General features: G+C 25.9%; 2 protein-coding genes across 5 annotated transcripts in view; both read right to left on the bottom strand.

Moving 5' to 3' along the window:
• LOC136084087 (uncharacterized) overlaps positions 1 to 8,797 on the bottom strand; it is a 41,423-nt gene extending 32,626 nt beyond the window's left edge. For both annotated transcript variants that reach the window (XR_010640319.1, XM_065804235.1), the window contains exons 1-2: positions 8,673 to 8,797; positions 929 to 976 (exon numbers count right to left, since the gene is read on the bottom strand). Coding sequence is in view for 1 of the 2 variants with exons in the window: in XM_065804235.1 (XP_065660307.1) it covers positions 929 to 976; positions 8,673 to 8,790 (166 nt within the window). In the remaining variant the exon portion in view is untranslated. The remainder of the gene's footprint in view (positions 1 to 928; positions 977 to 8,672) is intronic.
• Positions 8,798 to 9,738: 941 nt separating this feature from the next.
• LOC136084085 (uncharacterized) overlaps positions 9,739 to 20,204 on the bottom strand; it is a 31,917-nt gene continuing 21,451 nt past the window's right edge. For 2 of the 3 annotated variants that reach the window (XM_065804233.1, XM_065804234.1), the window contains 3 exons: positions 14,778 to 14,832; positions 13,928 to 14,079; positions 9,739 to 9,895 (listed from right to left, as the gene is read on the bottom strand). In XM_065804233.1, the coding sequence (XP_065660305.1) occupies positions 9,771 to 9,895; positions 13,928 to 14,079; positions 14,778 to 14,832 (332 nt within the window). In that variant the 3' untranslated portion in view covers positions 9,739 to 9,770. The remainder of the gene's footprint in view (positions 9,896 to 13,927; positions 14,080 to 14,777; positions 14,833 to 20,204) is intronic. The other variant, XR_010640318.1, reaches the window with a different exon arrangement.

Here is a 20,204-nt window from a genome sequence, read left to right as displayed (position 1 = left end):
CAGCCAATCATTATCGCAATAAGTTAGATCTTCCTATATTTATGAACGATGATGTATTCGATGAGTCATCTACTCTTCATCTTCTAGCATTAACTCTTACTTCCAATCTTTCTTGGAAACCATATATCAAATCAGTTGCAAAATTAGCATCTTTTTTTTTTTTTTTTTTTTTGTTAATTCACCTCCCCAAGGCCATGAAGGCCACTACAGATAAGGAGGCTACTTAATTGTGGTTATAACCCTCTCTCAACTCTATAACTCCGAAACACGAACCTTGACGAACAAGGCCGCTGTTAGGAGAAACAAGTTTAGCGCGGTACTACCAGGGACATGGTGGGGATCGAACTCGGAACCTCTCGCTTATGAAGCGAGCGCTCTACCACTACACCACTACCGCATCTGCTAAGGTTGCCTCACTTTATCGAGATCAAAACTTTCTTACTTCAGATTCTATACTCTATCTCTATAAATTTCAAATCCGACCTTGAATGGAATTCTTAGTAGTATAGTTTTTTCCTTCAAACATCAGTTCTTTGGAATTCGCTTCCTTCATCTTATTTTTCTAATTCATATAATTTGCAATCTTCTGTTATCTTGTCGTCTGTTAACCATTATCTGGCTTTATAAATTTCATCTTTTCCCTTCTAATAACTTTCAAATCTAATAGTGGTTGCTTGCAGCCTTGTTGGAAGTGGATGTAAAATGCAAAAAAAAAAAAAGCTCATGCTAAGCAGAAAACTTATGATAAAGAATCAATTTGTTGAAAGATATAGTTTTTTTAAAGATTCAAACCATGAATTTTACAGGTTTTAGTTTCAAAACTCAAAATATTATTTATTAGTAGCATGAATACAATATATATTTCATAATTAATAGCAAAATAATAATAATTAGTAGAAAAAAAAACTAATAAAACAATATATATTACCTTTTCTAAAAACTTTAGGATATTTCTCAACAGGGAAAACTAAAAATCCTGAAAAATCATTGACAATTACTATTGAATATTTTTTTAATTGCAATTCAATAATTCAGAAAACTATTTTAAATACTTTATCTTATTTTTATTTGTAGTAAATATATTTTAATTTTTTTTTTAAACTTAAATGTTTTTTTTATTATCTTTTTATAATAAATAAGCTTCTGGTTGGTTGAGGCTCCTTTAATGTCGCGAAAGACTAAAATTAATTACAACTTAAGAATAAAGAAAATAATGAATTCTTTATCAGGTTTCCCATCTTCAACTTTTACCTGTACTAGAATTGATACTACATGCACTATTTGATGAGAAGTTAGAAAAAGTTGGAGTTAGCAACAGGATGTGATAAGCCATATCAAGCCCTAAACCTCTGTCAAGACAGGAGTATACACATGATTTGTTAGAAAATAGAGCAACTTTAGATTTAAGATTGTTGGGAGGATCATTAATATAGATAAGAAACAATGCAGGAATATGGATAGAGCCTTGAGGTATTCCATAAGTTACTTGAAATGAAGAAGAGTGTTTGCCTTCAAGGAGGAAATTAATAAAGCAATTAGAAAGAAATAATATAATTATCTCAAAAATATTTTATATTAAAATCATATTAAAATATTTTAAAATATTACACGAAGCAACCTTATAGAGAGGAAGAGCATATTAAACTATATTGAAAGCTTTAGATATGTCAGGAGCAAACTGTGACTGGAAGATTGTATTGTGTATTAGATGGAGATGTCTAATACATAATAAAATTTTTTGGTCACAGCTGTTAGTAATTCAGCCATAAAACAAGAAGATTGAAAACCATATTGATTTTCAGAGAGTAAGTTATTAGAATCAAGATGGGATGTTAAAAATTTGTTTATCAAAGAATTAAAGACCTTGCCAATAATAGAGAGAAGATAGTAATAATAGAGAGATGTTAGGATTAAAAAGCTCTTCAAAGAAAAGGGTTAGAAAGTTATCCGGAGCTTTTAAAAATTAGAACCACAGATGTTATTTTCCATCATATAAGAAAACAAGATTCAGGCATTAAATAGTTTAGAGAGAATTGAAGAGAGTTCTGAAGAACAAGTTTTGAATGTTGTCTGAACAACAAGCCATAGTAGAATTTAAGCAAGAAATGACTTTAGTAACAGAAACCAAAGTGATTTGGATATCTAACAATGGGTTAACCTTTTTAACTGGAATGGCAGGAAAATTATGGGCGTTAAATTCATTAAAGTTGAACAAGACACAAAATTCTTTGCAAATAGCCCTGCCTATTCCTTGGGAGGGGTAATAAGTTCAGACCTATGAATTAGCAATCAAATATTAGTCTCACCTTTGTTAATGACACTGTTAAAGATTTTCCAAAAGTCTCTAGAGCCTAACCAAATGAGAAAGGAGATAAAGTAAAGAGGTGCTTAACGGAAACACACAAAAAATGGTCAGAGTATTTAAAGCTGATTTCTTAACTAATAGGTGAACTCATGCATGAGTATGAAATGTCAAAGCCAAGCATGTGACTATTGAAGTCTTTGCAAATTGTAGGATAATGGCCAATAATATTGAGATTTGAAAAAGGAACAATTGAATTTAAATTAGTCTCCCAAAGAGCAAGGAAGCTAGCAAACTTTGCATGAGGTAAGACTTATCTGATTGAAAATTACTTTGTAGATAACAAATATTTGTGAAAGATATATTGAAATAGGTAAGTGGTGGTGATGATTTTTAATCACCCTGCAACTGGGATACATGGTACCAGTTGAAGTGTGATTGTGATGATCCTGTACCTGACCTAACTTGAATTAATTACCGTGTATGGTTAGTTAGGTTCAGTTAATAAAGAAAAAAAATAAATTTAAAAATAATTTGTTTCATTATAATTATGATTAATTTCTATGCATTTTAGGCAGGCAAAACTTTGAAAATGTTTTGGGAGCCTTTAGGACCCAAACTACTTAAAAAGAGCTAAGTTTGCAGAATGCACGACTGTATCACAGAAACATTTTAGTTAATGAGACACAATAAAGATTTAACACCATTTAGCAATATAATAATTATGTTTATAAGTTTTATATTAGGAAATTGCATTAAAAAATTTTATTAAAAGTATTTATGATTAAAACAACTAAATTTTAATTGATTTTTTTTTAATGCAAATCAGGGCTCAATTTAACGCAATATTATCTAGTCACAAAAAAAAAAAAAAACTTAATTTAATAACCCACCTCACCTCTCTCTTCCTCCTCTACCCATAGCAATTCTTTGCAGTAAGGGGGTTGCATTAGTATAAAATTGTATATTTTGTACATTAGTTTGTAATAGTTGTTTTTTTAATTTATTATCTCTCATATTGAAATATCGTCTTTTAATATTCTTGTTTGGTGGACTTTAAAATAGCAAAGTTACAGTTATAACCATAGCCACCATATTCTCAAACAGGGCCCTTTCCTTTGGGGGAAAAAATTTTTTTCCAGCTACCTACATTTACAAAAAAAAATTTCTTTCGCAAAATATTTTCAAAAAACTAATTAAAATTTAGGTAATTTTTTATATATCTGCCTAACTTCCCCAAAGCTGTAAGATATTACTATACATTGGCGCTGTCTATCTGAAATCAATTTGGACCATTTACCAAGGTCATCAAGAATTATCTCAGTTTTTTTGAATACATTAGAATCAGAAGTATAATCTGCATTTAATTCTTTTTCTGCCACACCATCGTTAAACTTATCTCTTGTGTCTTGTCCATCAGAAGTAGTGGATCCATTTTCTTTCTCAGATTTTTTACCTATTAAATCTATTTCAAAATGTTCTTCAGCTCTGAGATTAATGCTACAGTTATGCTCTCTGCAATCCTCAATTTTACCATTATAAGAATCTTTGTTTCCATATTGGAAAAATTTGGCTATGATTGACAACCAAGAGATTATCTTATCTTATTCTTAAGTTTCCTCTTTTGAACTCCAGATTTTTGTTTGTAATTTGAGTTTGACATGGTGTTTAAATAACTTGACAATCTAAAAAAATAATTTTCCTTTCGAGACATCATTTAAATTTTGAACAACAAATGTATCAGAATCATAATATTTTCAAATAATATATATGACTGAACTCAAATAATTTGAGAATAAATTGTTTTCCATTTTTAGTTTATTGATTTGATAACAAAGTTCAACTAATGTAAAATGATTAACTTGAAAGATTATGAACCAAATTATGCTAACAATTCATTAACAAAGAAAAGACTATTATAAGAGAAAAATGTGGGAATTAGTTTACACATTGGTCTACATAATAGTTATAAGACCGTAGCGCTCTTAAGTGCAAATACTAATGTTAAGCTACTTGTTAACTTAAACAACTAATAACTTATATTTCATAACGAAGATGAGTTTAGCTTCAGGAATGGCTTAAAGAAATCAGCGTAAGAAAACGGCAACATATATATATATATATATATATATATATATATATATATATATATATATATATATAAAATATATATATATATATATATATATATATATATATATATATATATATATATATATATATATATATATATATATATATATATATATATATATATATATATATATATATATGAAATAAGTATAAAAACAAGAATTTACCTGAATTGTTATATATAATTGTTATATATATATATATATATATATATATATATATATATATATATATATATATATATATATATATATATATATATATATATATATATATATGTTTATATGAAATAAGTAAAAAAACAAGAATTTACCTGAATTGTTATATATAATTGTTATATAAACATATATTTGCATATACATATATATATATATATATATATACATATATATATTTATATATATATATATATATATATAAACACAAAAATATACATATATATATATATATAGAACCCTTAGATGTTGTCCGAAAGTTTTTTCCATATTTTGTTGACAAAAAGTAAAAATTAAAATGCAAGACCGGAATTTTTTTTTTTTTAATAATGATAGACTGCCTGCCCCAACCAAACCCTCAGTCGATGTAGCAGCACTCCCTTGCGGGTCAGGCTATTTGTCAGTCGATGTAGCAGCACTCCCTTGCGAGTCAGGCTATTTGTCAGTCGATGTAGCAGCACTCCCTTGCGAGTCAGGCTATTTGTCAGTCGATGTAGCAGCACTCCCTTGCGAGTCAGGCTATAAGATAGTCGATGTAGCAACACTCCGCGCATGATTTACAGTAAAAAAAATAAAAATAAAAACATTTTATTAAAAAAAATAAAAATAAAAACATTTTATTAAAAAAAATTAAAATAAAAACATTGTTTATATTGTTAAAAACATTCAAAATGTTTTAAAAACATTCAGAATGTTTTTAAAAACATTCTGGTCAATTAAATTTGCGTTTTTGTGGTTTTTTTAAAAAACGATTAATTTGTAATTAAATTAATGGTTTTTACTTTCGTCCAACACGGAAATGTTGGACGAAAGTTAAAAGTAATTAAAAGTGACGTATATGTTGGCGTAAGAATCACTTTTTTCCTTCCGCTCTTCCCAAAGCCAACAAACTATAGAACTATATATATATATATATATATATATATATATATATATATATATATATATATATATATATATATATATATATATATGAAATAAGTAAAAAAACAAGAATTTACCTGAATTGTTGAAACGTCTGTTTGTTTTCCACTTTTTAATTTTAGACATTTTTTAATTCAAAAGTTTTTCTTTTCTTTTCACAATTATTTTCAATTCAAAACAATAATATTTTACTCGGATTAACTGTTTTCGTGATTACTACCATCAGCTCTCTTTACCTCCGAGCCTCAATGCTACACTACTGCCATCCCCCCTTAGTGGGGGCCATGGTTATAACTTACAGCTTAAGTTTAAAGCATAAGTTTCAGATATAGTGTAATGTATTATAGTGTGAAGACATTTAATACTATAATATAACTTTTAGAAATTGTTTTTACTTAAAATAATACTTAAAAAGGAAACGCAAGAAGAAATGATACTTAAAGAAGAAACGCAAAGATTACAATATTTAAACTACTTTAAACAATTATAGAAAACTATTTAATACCCCAACTGTTGTAAAAAAATGAAATATTGCTTGATGTCATGGCCCAGAAAAATCCTTTGGGGGTATGACTGTACTATCATGGTTGGTTACTGGGATATAAGTCCCTAAACCTGGTTACACTGTGAAAGAAAATTCCATTTTTAAATTTGCTTAAAAATGCATTAAAAAAACTGCAGTATAACTTAATATTTTAGAACGTTTACTTTCATTTACTTAATAAATTTCAGTATCATATTTTTAGTTTATAAATGAATATATAAGTTATCTGTACCAAAAAATCAAAATAAAATCAAAATTGCTTTGATAAAGTCCTATGATAAAATTCTGGAATAGCTTGAGCATTATTTGTTCAATCCACTTTTTTCATAGATTTGGCGTCTGAATTAGCAAAAAATATACCAAATCAACTATTTTCTAAATCTGATGTTACTGTAGCTTGATCAATGTTTGAATTTTAGAAATGATCCTCGCTATGCCACTGGGTATTACAGACGTCGCTGCAATTAAATTTATAATTATTATTGGCGAGCATTAAAATTCTTTTAAATTAAAATTTCTTTTTTATTTTAAATTTTATTTTCAAAATAATTTGAATATAGCTAAAATTCTCTTGTTTAAATAGATTTCTTTTTAAAAAACTTCTTAAAAAACAACTTGTGTATTAGTAGAAAATGTTTAACATTGATTGCTTTAAATAAAATGAAAATATAAAAAAAAATGATATTGCATTTTAAAATAGAAGCAGGATACTATTAAGGAGACCAATGCCCTTCTATTTTTGTAGGAGGGCACCATAAAAATCTAAATTTTTATTAGATTGGCACTGCACTCTCCTATGTAAGAAAGACGCTGACCAGCCTAATATTATTAGCTCATACGCATAGCTTTAAAGTAATTTAAATTTAAAAGCCCTTTATGTTGAATGAAAATCTCTGCACAAGAGAGCAAATGATCATACTTGAATTTAAAGGATAAACTTATATGACATACTTTATGACCCTGCAATGTACTTTATGTACTTTATAAAAAACTTAAATAAAAACATTCTATACTATAAAGAATGGTCAAAAAAAAAATCCTAAATTAGAAAAAAAATAAATAAAAAAATAGCAAAAATTTTTTTTAAAAAAAATATAAATGCGAAGGTGTGAAAAGCAATTGTGATTTGCCAAAATTATGAAAAATATGTAAAATATTAAACTATGTAAAATATTAAAATTATATTATATGGTTTGCACACACTTTGTTTGCTTGTAAAGACTTTGATAAAACATATGTTAGGTCAACATTGAGATTTTCAATGCAGAGTTACTGCAATGTTTCACAGGAAAATGTGCGATTGCACCCAATTATATGACCAGGTAAAAAATACTTTGTTTTGACCATAGCTTTCAAAATTTAAAAAAACTTACCTAAAAAAAAAGTTTATTAAAATCATGTTTTTAATTACATTCGGAATACCATTAATAAACAAAGAACAATTTACTTTTAATGATTATTTAAAATATACTCACACTTAATTTAAATTATAGTTTGTTTTTACTAATTCAAAAATATCAGTTTTCATGTAAATGTAAACAAGGAAATAATTACTCGCTAAAAAACCATTTCATTCTTTGTTTAAATATTTGAACTTTTTTTAATTTTTCCAAAAGATTATATTTATCATAAAAAATACAAAAATTATATAAACAAAAAAAACAACAGTTTATTAATACTTATTATAAAAACTTATTGAAAGTGTTTTGTTAATTCATTAAAAAGTGTTTTGATAATATGAAAGCTTAATGACCAAACTTATTTTAGTAACGGCTTCTTAAAACACTTGTCTTTTTTTTTTAACGAAATTTTGTTCATCTTTTTAAATGTATTAACTTTAATTATTCTTATATTAAAAATTGTTAAAGAGACTTGTAGAAATTCATTGTTTATAAAAACAAAATAATTTTTTGATTTTTAATAGCGTTTATTACACAAAATGCATACTTAAATAATTTATATAATATAAATTAAAAACTTATATACAACTGTCAATTATACTTTTAAAAAAAAATCATTATCAATTACAGTTACTTTATTTAAAAGCGTTTCGCTAATATAAAAACATATGTTAAGAAGTTTTGATGCAATTTATTTCACCTTAAATACAATTCAGCGTGTTTTTAAAAAGCTTTTTGAAATAGCCGCAGTCAAATCGTCAAAGCAAAATGTTATTTGCCTGGTCATATAATGTCATGTGATCGCACGTCTTCCTGTGAAAGACTGTACTGCATAACAAATTTACCAAATTGTTTCTCTGCACAACACCCTTGTTTGTAAAAATTCATGTTTCTAAATTAAAGTTGAAACAGGGTTGTATTTGCAATATACTTTATATTTATTTTATATTTTAATTATTATACTATTTCATTACGCTCTACAGACATTAATAAAATACCCTCCTCAACTGAAGTGGCCTTTACAACCTTGGGGAGGTAAATAGAAATAAAATGAAAAAAATATATATAATTATAAAAACCGTGTCTATAAATTAAAATATAATGAATAAAATTGAAAAATTAACAACTTAAAATATAAATTCAAAACAACCTACCAGCCATACTGGGACCAATTACTAGTCCTATATTGTAACCTGAGAATATTACACCCAAACCAGTAGCTAGGTTACTGTCATCACAAATATCTGACATATAAGCTTTTGTAATCACCATAATTCCTAAAAAAGTTCAACATTGTTACTTGAGATAGTAATATAGTTAGCCTGCATAAACTAACAAAGGTATAAACAATGTATACATATATATATACATATATATATACATATATATATATATATATATACATATATATATACATATATATATATATATATATATATATATATATATATATATATATATATATGTATATATACATATATATACATATATATACATATATATATACATATATATATGCATATATATATGCATATATACATATATGTATATGTATATATAAATGTATATCTTGTACTGCTGATTTAAGTGAGCAGTGTGATCTCATACTGAAATAGCCTGCTGCCAGGGGCTTTAGAACATACATCGACTGACAAATGGATATATATATATATATATATATATATATAAATGTATGTATGTGTATATATATATATATATATATATATATATATATATATATATATATATGTATGTACATATATATGTATATATATATATATATATATATATATATATATATATATATATATATATATATATATATATATATATATATATATATATATGTATATCAGGCCTTGTTGCAAGATTTCGCTGTGTAACGAAAGCGCATAATGTATTTCTAAGTAACTCAACTCAGCAAATATATTTTGCATTGTTAGAAGCTATATTGTGTCACTAGCATCTTTTCAATTACCACGTTGTAGTTAAAGTTATTCTATCAACGCGTTAAAAGTCATACAGTTTGTTTTTTTCTCACTATAAATAAAGTTACAAATAAAATCTAAGTTCCTATTTGAAAAATCATTTTTATTATTTTTTACAAATATGAACTAAATTTTATTTTGATAAAAAAATTTTTGCATAAAACGTAAAATAATATTTGCTTATTTTCTTATAATTTTACAGTTGCTGGCCTTGTTACGAGATTTTGCTGCGTAACGAAAACGTGTAATGCATTTCTAAGTAACTCAACTCAGCAAATATATTTTGTATAGTCCTATATTGTAACCTGAGAATATTACACCCAAACCAGTAGCTAGGTTACTGTCATCACAAATATCTGACATATAAGCTTTTGTAATCACCATAATTCCTAAAAAAGTTCAACATTGTTACTTGAGATAGTAATATAGTTAGCCTGCATAAACTAACAAAGGTATAAACAATGTATACATATATATATACATATATATATACATATATATATATATATATATACATATATATATACATATATATATATATATATATATATACATATATATATACATATATATATATATATATATATATATATATATATATATATATATATATATATATATATATATATATGTATATATACATATATATACATATATATACATATATATATATACATATATATATGCATATATATATGCATATATACATATATGTATATATGTATATATAAATGTATATCTTGTACTGCTGATTTAAGTGAGCAGTGTGATCTCATACTGAAATAGCCTGCTGCCAGGGGCTTTAGAACATACATCGCCTGACAAATGGATATATATATATATATGGGCAATTCCACGCAAGTGATGGTCGTAACATTTGACGCTTTTTTAGCCATTAAAAATGAACCAAGAATGGTATTTACATGAAAATTTCCAGAAATGTTAAATACTATTATATAATTTAGTATGCAAAAGTTAAATTATTCAAGTGTTCAATTTATTTGAAAAATCAACTCAACGTAGCGTGACGGTCGTAACGCTTACTTTTTGACAAATCTAAACAAATAAACTTTGTCAATCTTTATGCAGCCATCTACACAGTGAGAAAAAAAATCCTTTGCTGTGTTCTTTAATTGCACATTGAACTTACTATATGGTAAGTTTCATAGTTTTCGCTTGAAGTTTTCCATGAATTTTATTAAGTTTTATGTCGTGACGGTCGTAACTGTGACGGTCGTAACGAAAAAGCCAAAAATGAAAAGCAACAAATAACGCAATGAATGAAATAAAAAAAGATAAATGACTATAAAAACCAATTGAATTATGTTAAAAAATATGAACTTTATAACATTATCAAGGTTATCCATGGTGATTCTTCAATACTGGGATCGTTTTATTTGGAGTAGGCAACAAACGCTTAATGCTATTTATGCTCCCTGTTTTTTTTGTTTTATTAACTCTATTTAGTACAGCTCAATATCTAGGAGTATGTACTTTCATACGCCTCGCAAATGTTTTGCGGAGCCGGGAATCCAATATAGGAAAAAAATATCTGAGACAAGTAAATTTTTTTTACTAATATATAAATTTTAAAATAGTTCCGCAACCCCATTACAAAATATTAGAGAATTTTGAAACCAAAAACTTTCCATTTTTTACTTGCCAGAAATGCATTTTGGTAATATTTGTAACGGCTTTCGCTTCTTCTATTTTATCAGCTATTAATGATAATGCTGTTTATGATATATGCTCCGTTATATATTTTAAAAAAACCCGCAAAATGTTGTAAATAAAAAAACAACCGCGAAATCGATTAAACCAAAAAGTTGCAGGGCAAACTATAAACAACGTTTAATCTAAAAAAAATTGCCTTTTTGTTAAAAGTTTTTATTTCTAAAAAAAAAATTCATTACATCAATTTGTTGAAAATAGTTACTTATGGTTTCAAAAAAAACTTTAACAAGTTTAGTAATAAAATGAATAAACAAACTGCAAATTAAACAATAAACAAAGTTGATTAATATTATAACTTGGTTTAAATGACGTAAATCGTTTGAAATGGATTATATCGTTCGCGCTTGAACTTTTTTTTTTCAAGTCAAGAAGCCGTTACGGAAAAGCAAACGTATCGTGATGGTCGTAACGTACTTAGTAACATGTTGAAAGGGTGATTTAAAGCACTTTAATGTTTTTTTTTGAAACGATGATAAAATATGTATAAGTATCTTTACTTTTACCATGGATGTAGTTTTAAAAAGTTCGATACGAAGGATAGAAAAAGCTTTTCGACTTTTTTTTGTGACTGTCGTAACGTCTTGTTTTCATTAATATGTTCTTCTTATAGACCTAGTTAGAGTTTGTTTTTATAAAAAATATTATGCATAATGTTTGATTTTGCCTTTTAGTCAAACTTAGAAGTAATAGTTATTTAAAAAAACAGCACTGAAACTTTTTTCAACGCTTCACAACATGACTATATATTAACGTCAAAAAATGCTCATATAACCCTTACAAGTTTAGGAGTATGTTATAGTATGATAAAATTATTTTTTTAATAAATTTTTTTCTTAAAAGTATTCTTAAATAGTTGGAAAATAAATTTAATCAAGTTATTATAAGTCGCCGAGAATTTTTTTTTTTTTTTTTTTTTCGTCTTTTACGTGGAATTGCCCATATATATATATATAAATGTATGTATGTGTATATATATATATATATATATATATATATATATATATGTATGTACATATATATGTATATATATATATATATATATATATATATATATGTATATCAGGCCTTGTTGCAAGATTTCGCTGTGTAACGAAAACGCATAATGTATTTCTAAGTAACTCAACTCAGCAAATATATTTTGCATTGTTAGAAGCTATATTGCGTCACTAGCATCTTTTCAATTACCACGTTGTAGTTAAAGTTATTCTATCAACGCGTTAAAAGTCATACAGTTTGTTTTTTTCTCACTATAAATAAAGTTACAAATAAAATCTAAGTTCCCATTTGAAAAATCATTTTTATTATTTTTTACAAATATGAACTAAATTTTATTTTGATAAAAATATTTTTGCATAAAACGTAAAATAATATTTGCTTATTTTCTTATAATTTTACAGTTGCTGGCCTTGTTACGAGATTTCGCTGCGTAACGAAAACATGTAATGCATTTCTAAGTAACTCAACTCAGCAAATATATTTTGTATTGTTAAAAGTTATATTGCGTCACTAGCGTCTTTTTAAGTACTGCATTGTAATTAAAGTTATTTTATTATTATTAAATTTCATTCATGCATTAAAAATCATACAGTTTTTTTTTTCTCACTATAACAAAAGTTACAAATAAAATCTAAGTTCCTATTTGAAAAATCATTTTTATTTTTTTTTTTCAAATATGAACTAAATTTTAATTAAAAAAAAATATTTTTTTCATAAAACCAAAAATAATATTTGTTTATTTTTAAAAAATTTTACAGTTGGTTTTTGGTTATTTTATTAATAGTTTATAAATTTTTTCTTATTTATTTTGTGAACTCTTTTTAATAATGTTTCTAAACAATAAAGAGTTTGTTTTTATTATTTAGCAGCTACCGATAATATATTCGTGATCATAATTTATTTTCATAAATTAAATGAACATCATTAAAACTTTACGTTATTGAATTAACAATAAACAAAATATCTTATTAATAAAATATTTGCATCAAAATAAATTGTGCATTTTTTAAACTATTATGACAAAAAATAATTTTTATCTTTAAAAGGAATTTATATATTTAATTCCTTAAGATAAAACTTAAAACACTTAATTTTTTTTAACTAATTTTTAACAACAACCAAAAAAATTATTAAATAAACTGTTTCTTTAACAAAAAGTCTTCTTAACAAGGCCTGATATATATATATATATATATATATATATATATATATATATATATATATATATATATATATATATATATATATATATATATATATATATATATATATATATATATATATATATATATATATATATATATATATATATATATATACATACATAAATATATATATGTATATGTATATATATATATATACATATATATATATATATATATACATATATATATATATACATATATATATATATGTATATATATATATAAATATATATATATAGATATACTTATATATATATATATATATATATATATACATATATATATATATATATATATATATATATATATATATATATATATATATATATATATATATATATATATATATATATATATATATATATATATATATATATATATATATATATATATATATATATATATGTAAAAGCATCCTATATCATTAATGAAATTCTAAAGTGTTAATAATCAGTTAAATTCTAGCAGTATTTTTAAAAAAATTACCCATCGAAAAACCCTGTAAAAATCTTGTTACAACAGTCCAGGGGTAGTTAAATGAAAATCCAAACATAAGTGTTGAAATTGCAACGCATCCTCCAGACAATAAAAGAGATAACTTTCTTCCATATTTATCACAGACATATCCCCATAATAAACTGAAGAAAAAAAATTCTTTCTAATATTTATTTATTTAGTTTTTTCCATTTGATTAAAAAGATAAAACTTTTTCACATTTATTTGATCACTTAGTATATCTTTTATTCATTTAATATTTCTTTGTTTTATTTATTTTAATTTTTAATAGTTAAACAAATTATTTTCATTATTATGTTCTATTTTTTTTCCTATTTACGATTTTATATAACAATTTATAAGTATCTTAACAATTAGAAATAGTTAACTATAAAACTATAAAAGAAATAGTAAAATTGTAAAAATTGTAAAACATAGTACAGTGTAACACATAGTACATTGTAACTCATAGTACATAGTTACGCATGGCACATTGTAACACATAGTACAGTTTAACATATTGCACATTGTAACACATTTCACATTTTAACACATAGTATGCGAACACATAAAATTATAATTATGTTATGGCTGAGTAAAGCAAGTATCAAAAAGGTAAAAAGTGATAAAGCCAACTTCCTAATGTTACTATTTAATTAGAAAAAATTTAATTAAAAAACTACCCGTTAAATACTAAGTGAATATATTATTTTTTAACTTCATGTTAATATTATCAATAAAGTTTATATTAAGTTTTTCTTTAATTTATTTAAGTTATATTTAAGATTGTTATCTTCTTTAGAGATATCAAAGTACTGAATACAAAAATTAACAATTACACCTGCTAAATATTCTGGAAATAAACATGGCTGATGCAATAATTCCAGATTTTCTTCCTAGAAAACAATTTTATAAAAGTGTGAATATTTTGATGTTTTAAAATCATAAAATTATTAAAATTGGTCATTCATGGAATTATTTAATTGTTAGGAATGTTAATAGGAGCTTCATTGATATAAAAGAACCAATAGATTGTCAAATCACTTTGAGGACTAGATAGATTACATATATGTATTTAAACATGAACAATTGAAAACTACTACCACAAAAGAAATAATGAAACGATAAAGGATATGAATAAAAAGTAGTTGTATAAAATTTCAACATTATTTAAAAAAAATTTTTTAAACTTTGTTTTCTGTATTCACCCACTTTCCTGTATTCACCCTACATTCATTGTATACACCCTACATTCACCCTACACCCCACTTTCCTGCATTCACCCTACATTCATATAAGAAAATATTGAATAATCAATTTATCATAAGGGGACATAATAAAACAACGGAAGCTTTTGAAAAGACTGTGCTACACATTTTAATAGAAATTAACATTACTCAATCAACAATTAATTATAGGTAAAGGCTTTAAAGGCTAAAATCAAAGCTAAAAAAAAAAATAATCATTTTTATGCAACAGCAAAGCATTCATTAAAACAAAAAAAATAATATAGCCTTCATTCTGTTTTATTGCCATAACAAAAACCTTTTGCATAGATCATCCAGACCATATCTTAAAAATCCAGAAAATTGTTTGGGTAGAATATCTGGAAAAAATCTGAAATGTATTTTCCTTTATTTTCCTCGTAACTTTGCTTTAAGCTGAGTTATTTTTAACTTATTTTTCAAACTTATTTTAATTTTGTATGCGCACTGAGTGAAAAATTTTAAAAATATATTACAAAAATACATACCTAGAGTGTATGGAAAACATTTTGGATATCCGGAAAAACTAAAAATTGAGAAAAATATCCGAAATATCAGGAAAAAGATAATCCCTGTTTGTTTTGGCAAAAAATCTTTGAATTGATGTTTGCAAAAGAAAATTTAATATAATTAAGCAGTCAATATTTTATTTTGTAATTTTTGTTTGGAGATATTTTTGTTTATTTTGAGTGTGTAAAAACATTTTTATTATAGTTAGTATTGTTTGGGTGCAATGTTAGTCCTATTGTTGTCATCATACTAATATATTTTAAAATATTCTTCTAATAATCTTTATTTTTTGTCTTGACAACTGTCTAAATATGCTTTGTTTGAAAAATAATCTACTTTGATTTATTTCATTTTTCCCTCAGACATTAACTGTTCGTGTGTGACCATTTCCACTTGGTCACAAAGCTGTGACCAAACCACTTAATCAACATGATTTATTTAATTGCTTAAACACCCTTGAGAGGAAATACCAATTGATGTTTTAATTAAGCTGTTGATTCGATGCTAAGCAGATGTAATGCTGTCAATTGAGCAAAAGGTTTTTCTTATAAAATATTAATATCAAATACATTATTTAACATAATAAAATATGTAATATTATAAACATTAGTTAACAGAAGTTATCATACACAATTCTCAAAATCTATTATTTGTTGTGCAATATTGTTTTCAAAAAACATATTTAGCTTGTCTAATACTTTTAAGCTGACCAGCCTTATTTTTTTTTAATTAAATTTTGAGTAATTCACCCAAATGTATGATTTTTATGTTTTTCATAATTGAGATATAATTTGACTAATAAAAAACGTTATTAAAAAAAATTTTTAGTCTTTGTTTATGTTGTAACTGACATTAAGTTAATTTTTAGTATTATTTTACCTTATGCTGTGCCTTGTATTGGTACCTGTGAGCGTGGTTTTAAGCACACTATGACAGTTGAAGCTTGTGATGGTTCAACACCCATCTATCAAATTCTGATTTAAATAAATTCACTAAACAACCACTGACAACTCAATTTAGTATAATAATTTATCTGTAATTATGGGTTGATAATTCTATTGAATATTGTAAGCAACGGTTACAAGTAAAATTTAATTTAAAGGCATAATCTTTCTTAGCATAATTTTCCTTAAACTGTTTCATATCACCGTGTTGACCTCTTTTGGTTACAAGTGAGTATTCTAAGACAAGTAAGAAGATCTTCGAAAAATAATTTAACACTGGATTTGAAAGCTTTTTAAAAAAAATTTTTTTTTTTTTTTTTTTTTAGTATAATGCTGAGCTAAGTTAGTGTCTCTTCAAGCTTTTTTGACTTTGAACTCATTGCAGCCATTGCAGCCAAAGTTAAAGCAAGAAAGAGTTGCAGCACTTTTCATATAAGAAAATGTGAACAAAAGGGTATGCAAATATCTAACTTATGTAAGCTTCAATTTTTTTCAAAACATATTTACTTCCAAAATCAATGCAAGTAACTACTATTAAAGTAAGAAGTTAATAAAAGTAAAGAAGTTAAAAAAATATAAAGTTTATAACTCAAGATAATAATTAACAGACAACTTTAAAGATTGCATATTGATTAAATCAGGAAAACAAAAAAATGGGAACAAATTCTAATGAATTTGAGAACTAAAGAAATGCCACAGTAAATAGATGACACATAATTAAATGACGAGTAACCCAAGAATGAAATTTAGTAGATAGCACAAGAGAAACTACCTCGTTAAAGCAGCATCCATAAGAGTATTTATAAAGAAGAGAAAAAAAAGCAACATTTCAACAATGTAAAAATGGTTAAAGGTTTAGCTGCAAGAGCAGATCCAACTATGTTTACAATGCACCTTTGCACCTTGTCTAAAAGAGAAAGGGTGTCATTAGAAGATCCGATCCAGATCTTGCAACAGTATTCTATACAGATGGATTGGAGATTTATAGAGATAAAGAATAGAACCCAGTGTAAAAAAGTGACAATGGATTTGATATATGGTATATAAGAAAAATCAGAGGTAAGAGTTAATCCTCAAAGACAAAGGGTAGATGACTTATTGAGTACATTACTGTTCATAAATTTGGGAAGATCTAGATTGTTGCGATAATGAAAGATAGCTGAAAATATTTTTTATCTGAGTTAAAGTTCACCAGCCACTGAATGCTGCATGCTATAGAAGAAGCGAGATCCTTTTGGAGCTCAAATGCCTGCTCCAAGCAATCACAGAGTGATGACTTCTTATAAAGTGATGGCTTCTTACCAAGAAAGAATAAATGGTGGTATTATTAGCAAACAATGCCACCTTAGATGTGAGAATTTCTGAGAGATTAGTAATGGAAAAAGATAGAACCTTGAGTAACCCCTCAGGTTACAGGAAATGAAGAAGAGTGCTGTATATCGAGGAAAACTTTTATGCTACAATTGGTCCATAGGAATTTAATAATACTAAAGATAATGCTTGACACGCAGTAAAAAGATAGCTTATAGAGAAGACCAGCACACCAAACTTTATCAAAGGCTTTAAAATGTTGAGAGAAATAGTCTTATATTCTCCACATCTATCTAATGCATAAAAAAACATGTCAGTTATTACTGTTAACAAATCAGCAGTATAACCAATAGATAGAAAGCCATATTAAAGATTAGAAAGTAATTCATTAGTCAGGATGAGAGGTTAAGTGTTTGGTAATTAAAGACAAAAACTTTGCTTATGATAAGAAGAAGACTAATGGGATAGTAGTTAAACAAGTCAAATCACAATACAGAATTTTTGAAAATACGGATAACAGATGCTGTTTTCCAGCAGGCTGAAAAACAAGACTCTGATAAGCACTTGTTAAACAGTTGTGAAAGTATAGACGAAAGCTTTGGAGAACACTTCTGCAATTCGATATCAGGTATGTTGTCCTGACCACAAGTTGTAGAAGAATCTAAGCATGAAATCACTTTAGATACAGAACCTGGAGTGATACAAATGTTAAGCAATGAATTAACGTGTATCGATATCAAGTTGGAAGTGGTTAGTGGAATCAATAGATGAGATTGATAAAAAGTTCTTAACAAACAATTCAGCTTTGTTTTTAGGGGAGGTAACAAAATCTGTGATCAAAAGTTGTGAGCCTTAGTGCCTGCAGAGTTGCTGACACTAGAACCGAGCCATTTAGTGTAATGAGCATCAAAATCACCAATAACAATAATATTGGTTGAAAGATAAAAAAAATGGGCTTGGTCGATTTGATCAGAAATAAAATCAAAAAGAGTGCAGTCTTGAGATGAAGGAGAGTGATATAGAACAAAGAGAAAGATGATAGAGTGAAGTGGTGCTAAACAAAAGCACATAATAGAATAGTCTGTGGATTCAAATCTGGTTCAGTGATAAATAGGTCAACTCTTACAAATGTAATATCTAAGCTAAGCATGTGACTATTGGAGTCTTTACAAATTAAAGGAAGATAACCATCAACACTAAGACCACAAGATGAGGAAGCTGAACTCAAATTAGTCTCACAAATAGCAAGTAGATCTGGTGAACTTTGCAAGAGATAAGGCTCAAAAGAAGAAAAGTTATTTCGAAAACCATGAGCATTAGTGAACGATAGCTTTAGAGAAACTGGTGATGATGATGATAAACTATGTAATACTAAAACATATAAAACAAATATCAAGGTTTACAGTTTTACTTTTACTTGAAAACTGAATTGCGGCAACACCTCCTTATTATTTATAGAATTTATTTATCAATATATAAAAATTTCTGTTTATTAAATAGCATTAACACTTACATACATACATTTAAAAAAATAAACTTTGAATTTTTTATATATACTTGTTTTTGTAATACTATGGGTAATAATTTTTATATAAGGAACAGTTTACTTTGAATGATTGTTTAGTAAACATATACATATTTAATAAATAGACACACCTAATTTATATTAGAGTATTTTTTTTCTAATACTATTTGCGGTAGTGATGTAGTGACGGTATTGGTGTAGTGGTGTATAATGCATAATGCATAGTAGTGTATAATGTATAATGCGGTAGTGGTGTAGCGGTAAAGGGCTTGCTTCATAAGCAAGAGGTTCCAAGTTCGATTCCCACTAGGTCCCTGGTAGTACCGCGCTCAACTTGTTTCTCCACGCAGCGGCCTTGTTTGTCAAGGTTCGTGTTTTGGAGTTATAGAGTTGAGAGAGGGTTATAACCACAAGTAGCCTCCTCATCTGTAGTGGCCCTCTTGGCCTTGGGTAGGTGAATTACAAAAAAAAAAATTTAAAAATTGTAAGTTTCTATAGAAACACAGGATACTAAATAACGCATTTAAAATAAATTGATAAGATAACTATAATCATTTTGTACTAATAATATTTCTTTTTTAAATCATTTCATGTTTTGTTTACCATACATTTTTAAGCATACATTTATTTGTAGAAACTTATACATGATAAAGAAAAAATATTCAAATTTTTAAAATGCATTGTTTAAATAAATGAAGTAAAAAAAAAGATTC

Source organism: Hydra vulgaris, chromosome 08, assembly GCF_038396675.1.
Source record: "Hydra vulgaris chromosome 08, alternate assembly HydraT2T_AEP".
Taxonomy (NCBI): Eukaryota; Metazoa; Cnidaria; class Hydrozoa; order Anthoathecata; family Hydridae; genus Hydra; species Hydra vulgaris.
This window is presented reverse-complemented; position numbering and strand designations above follow the sequence as displayed.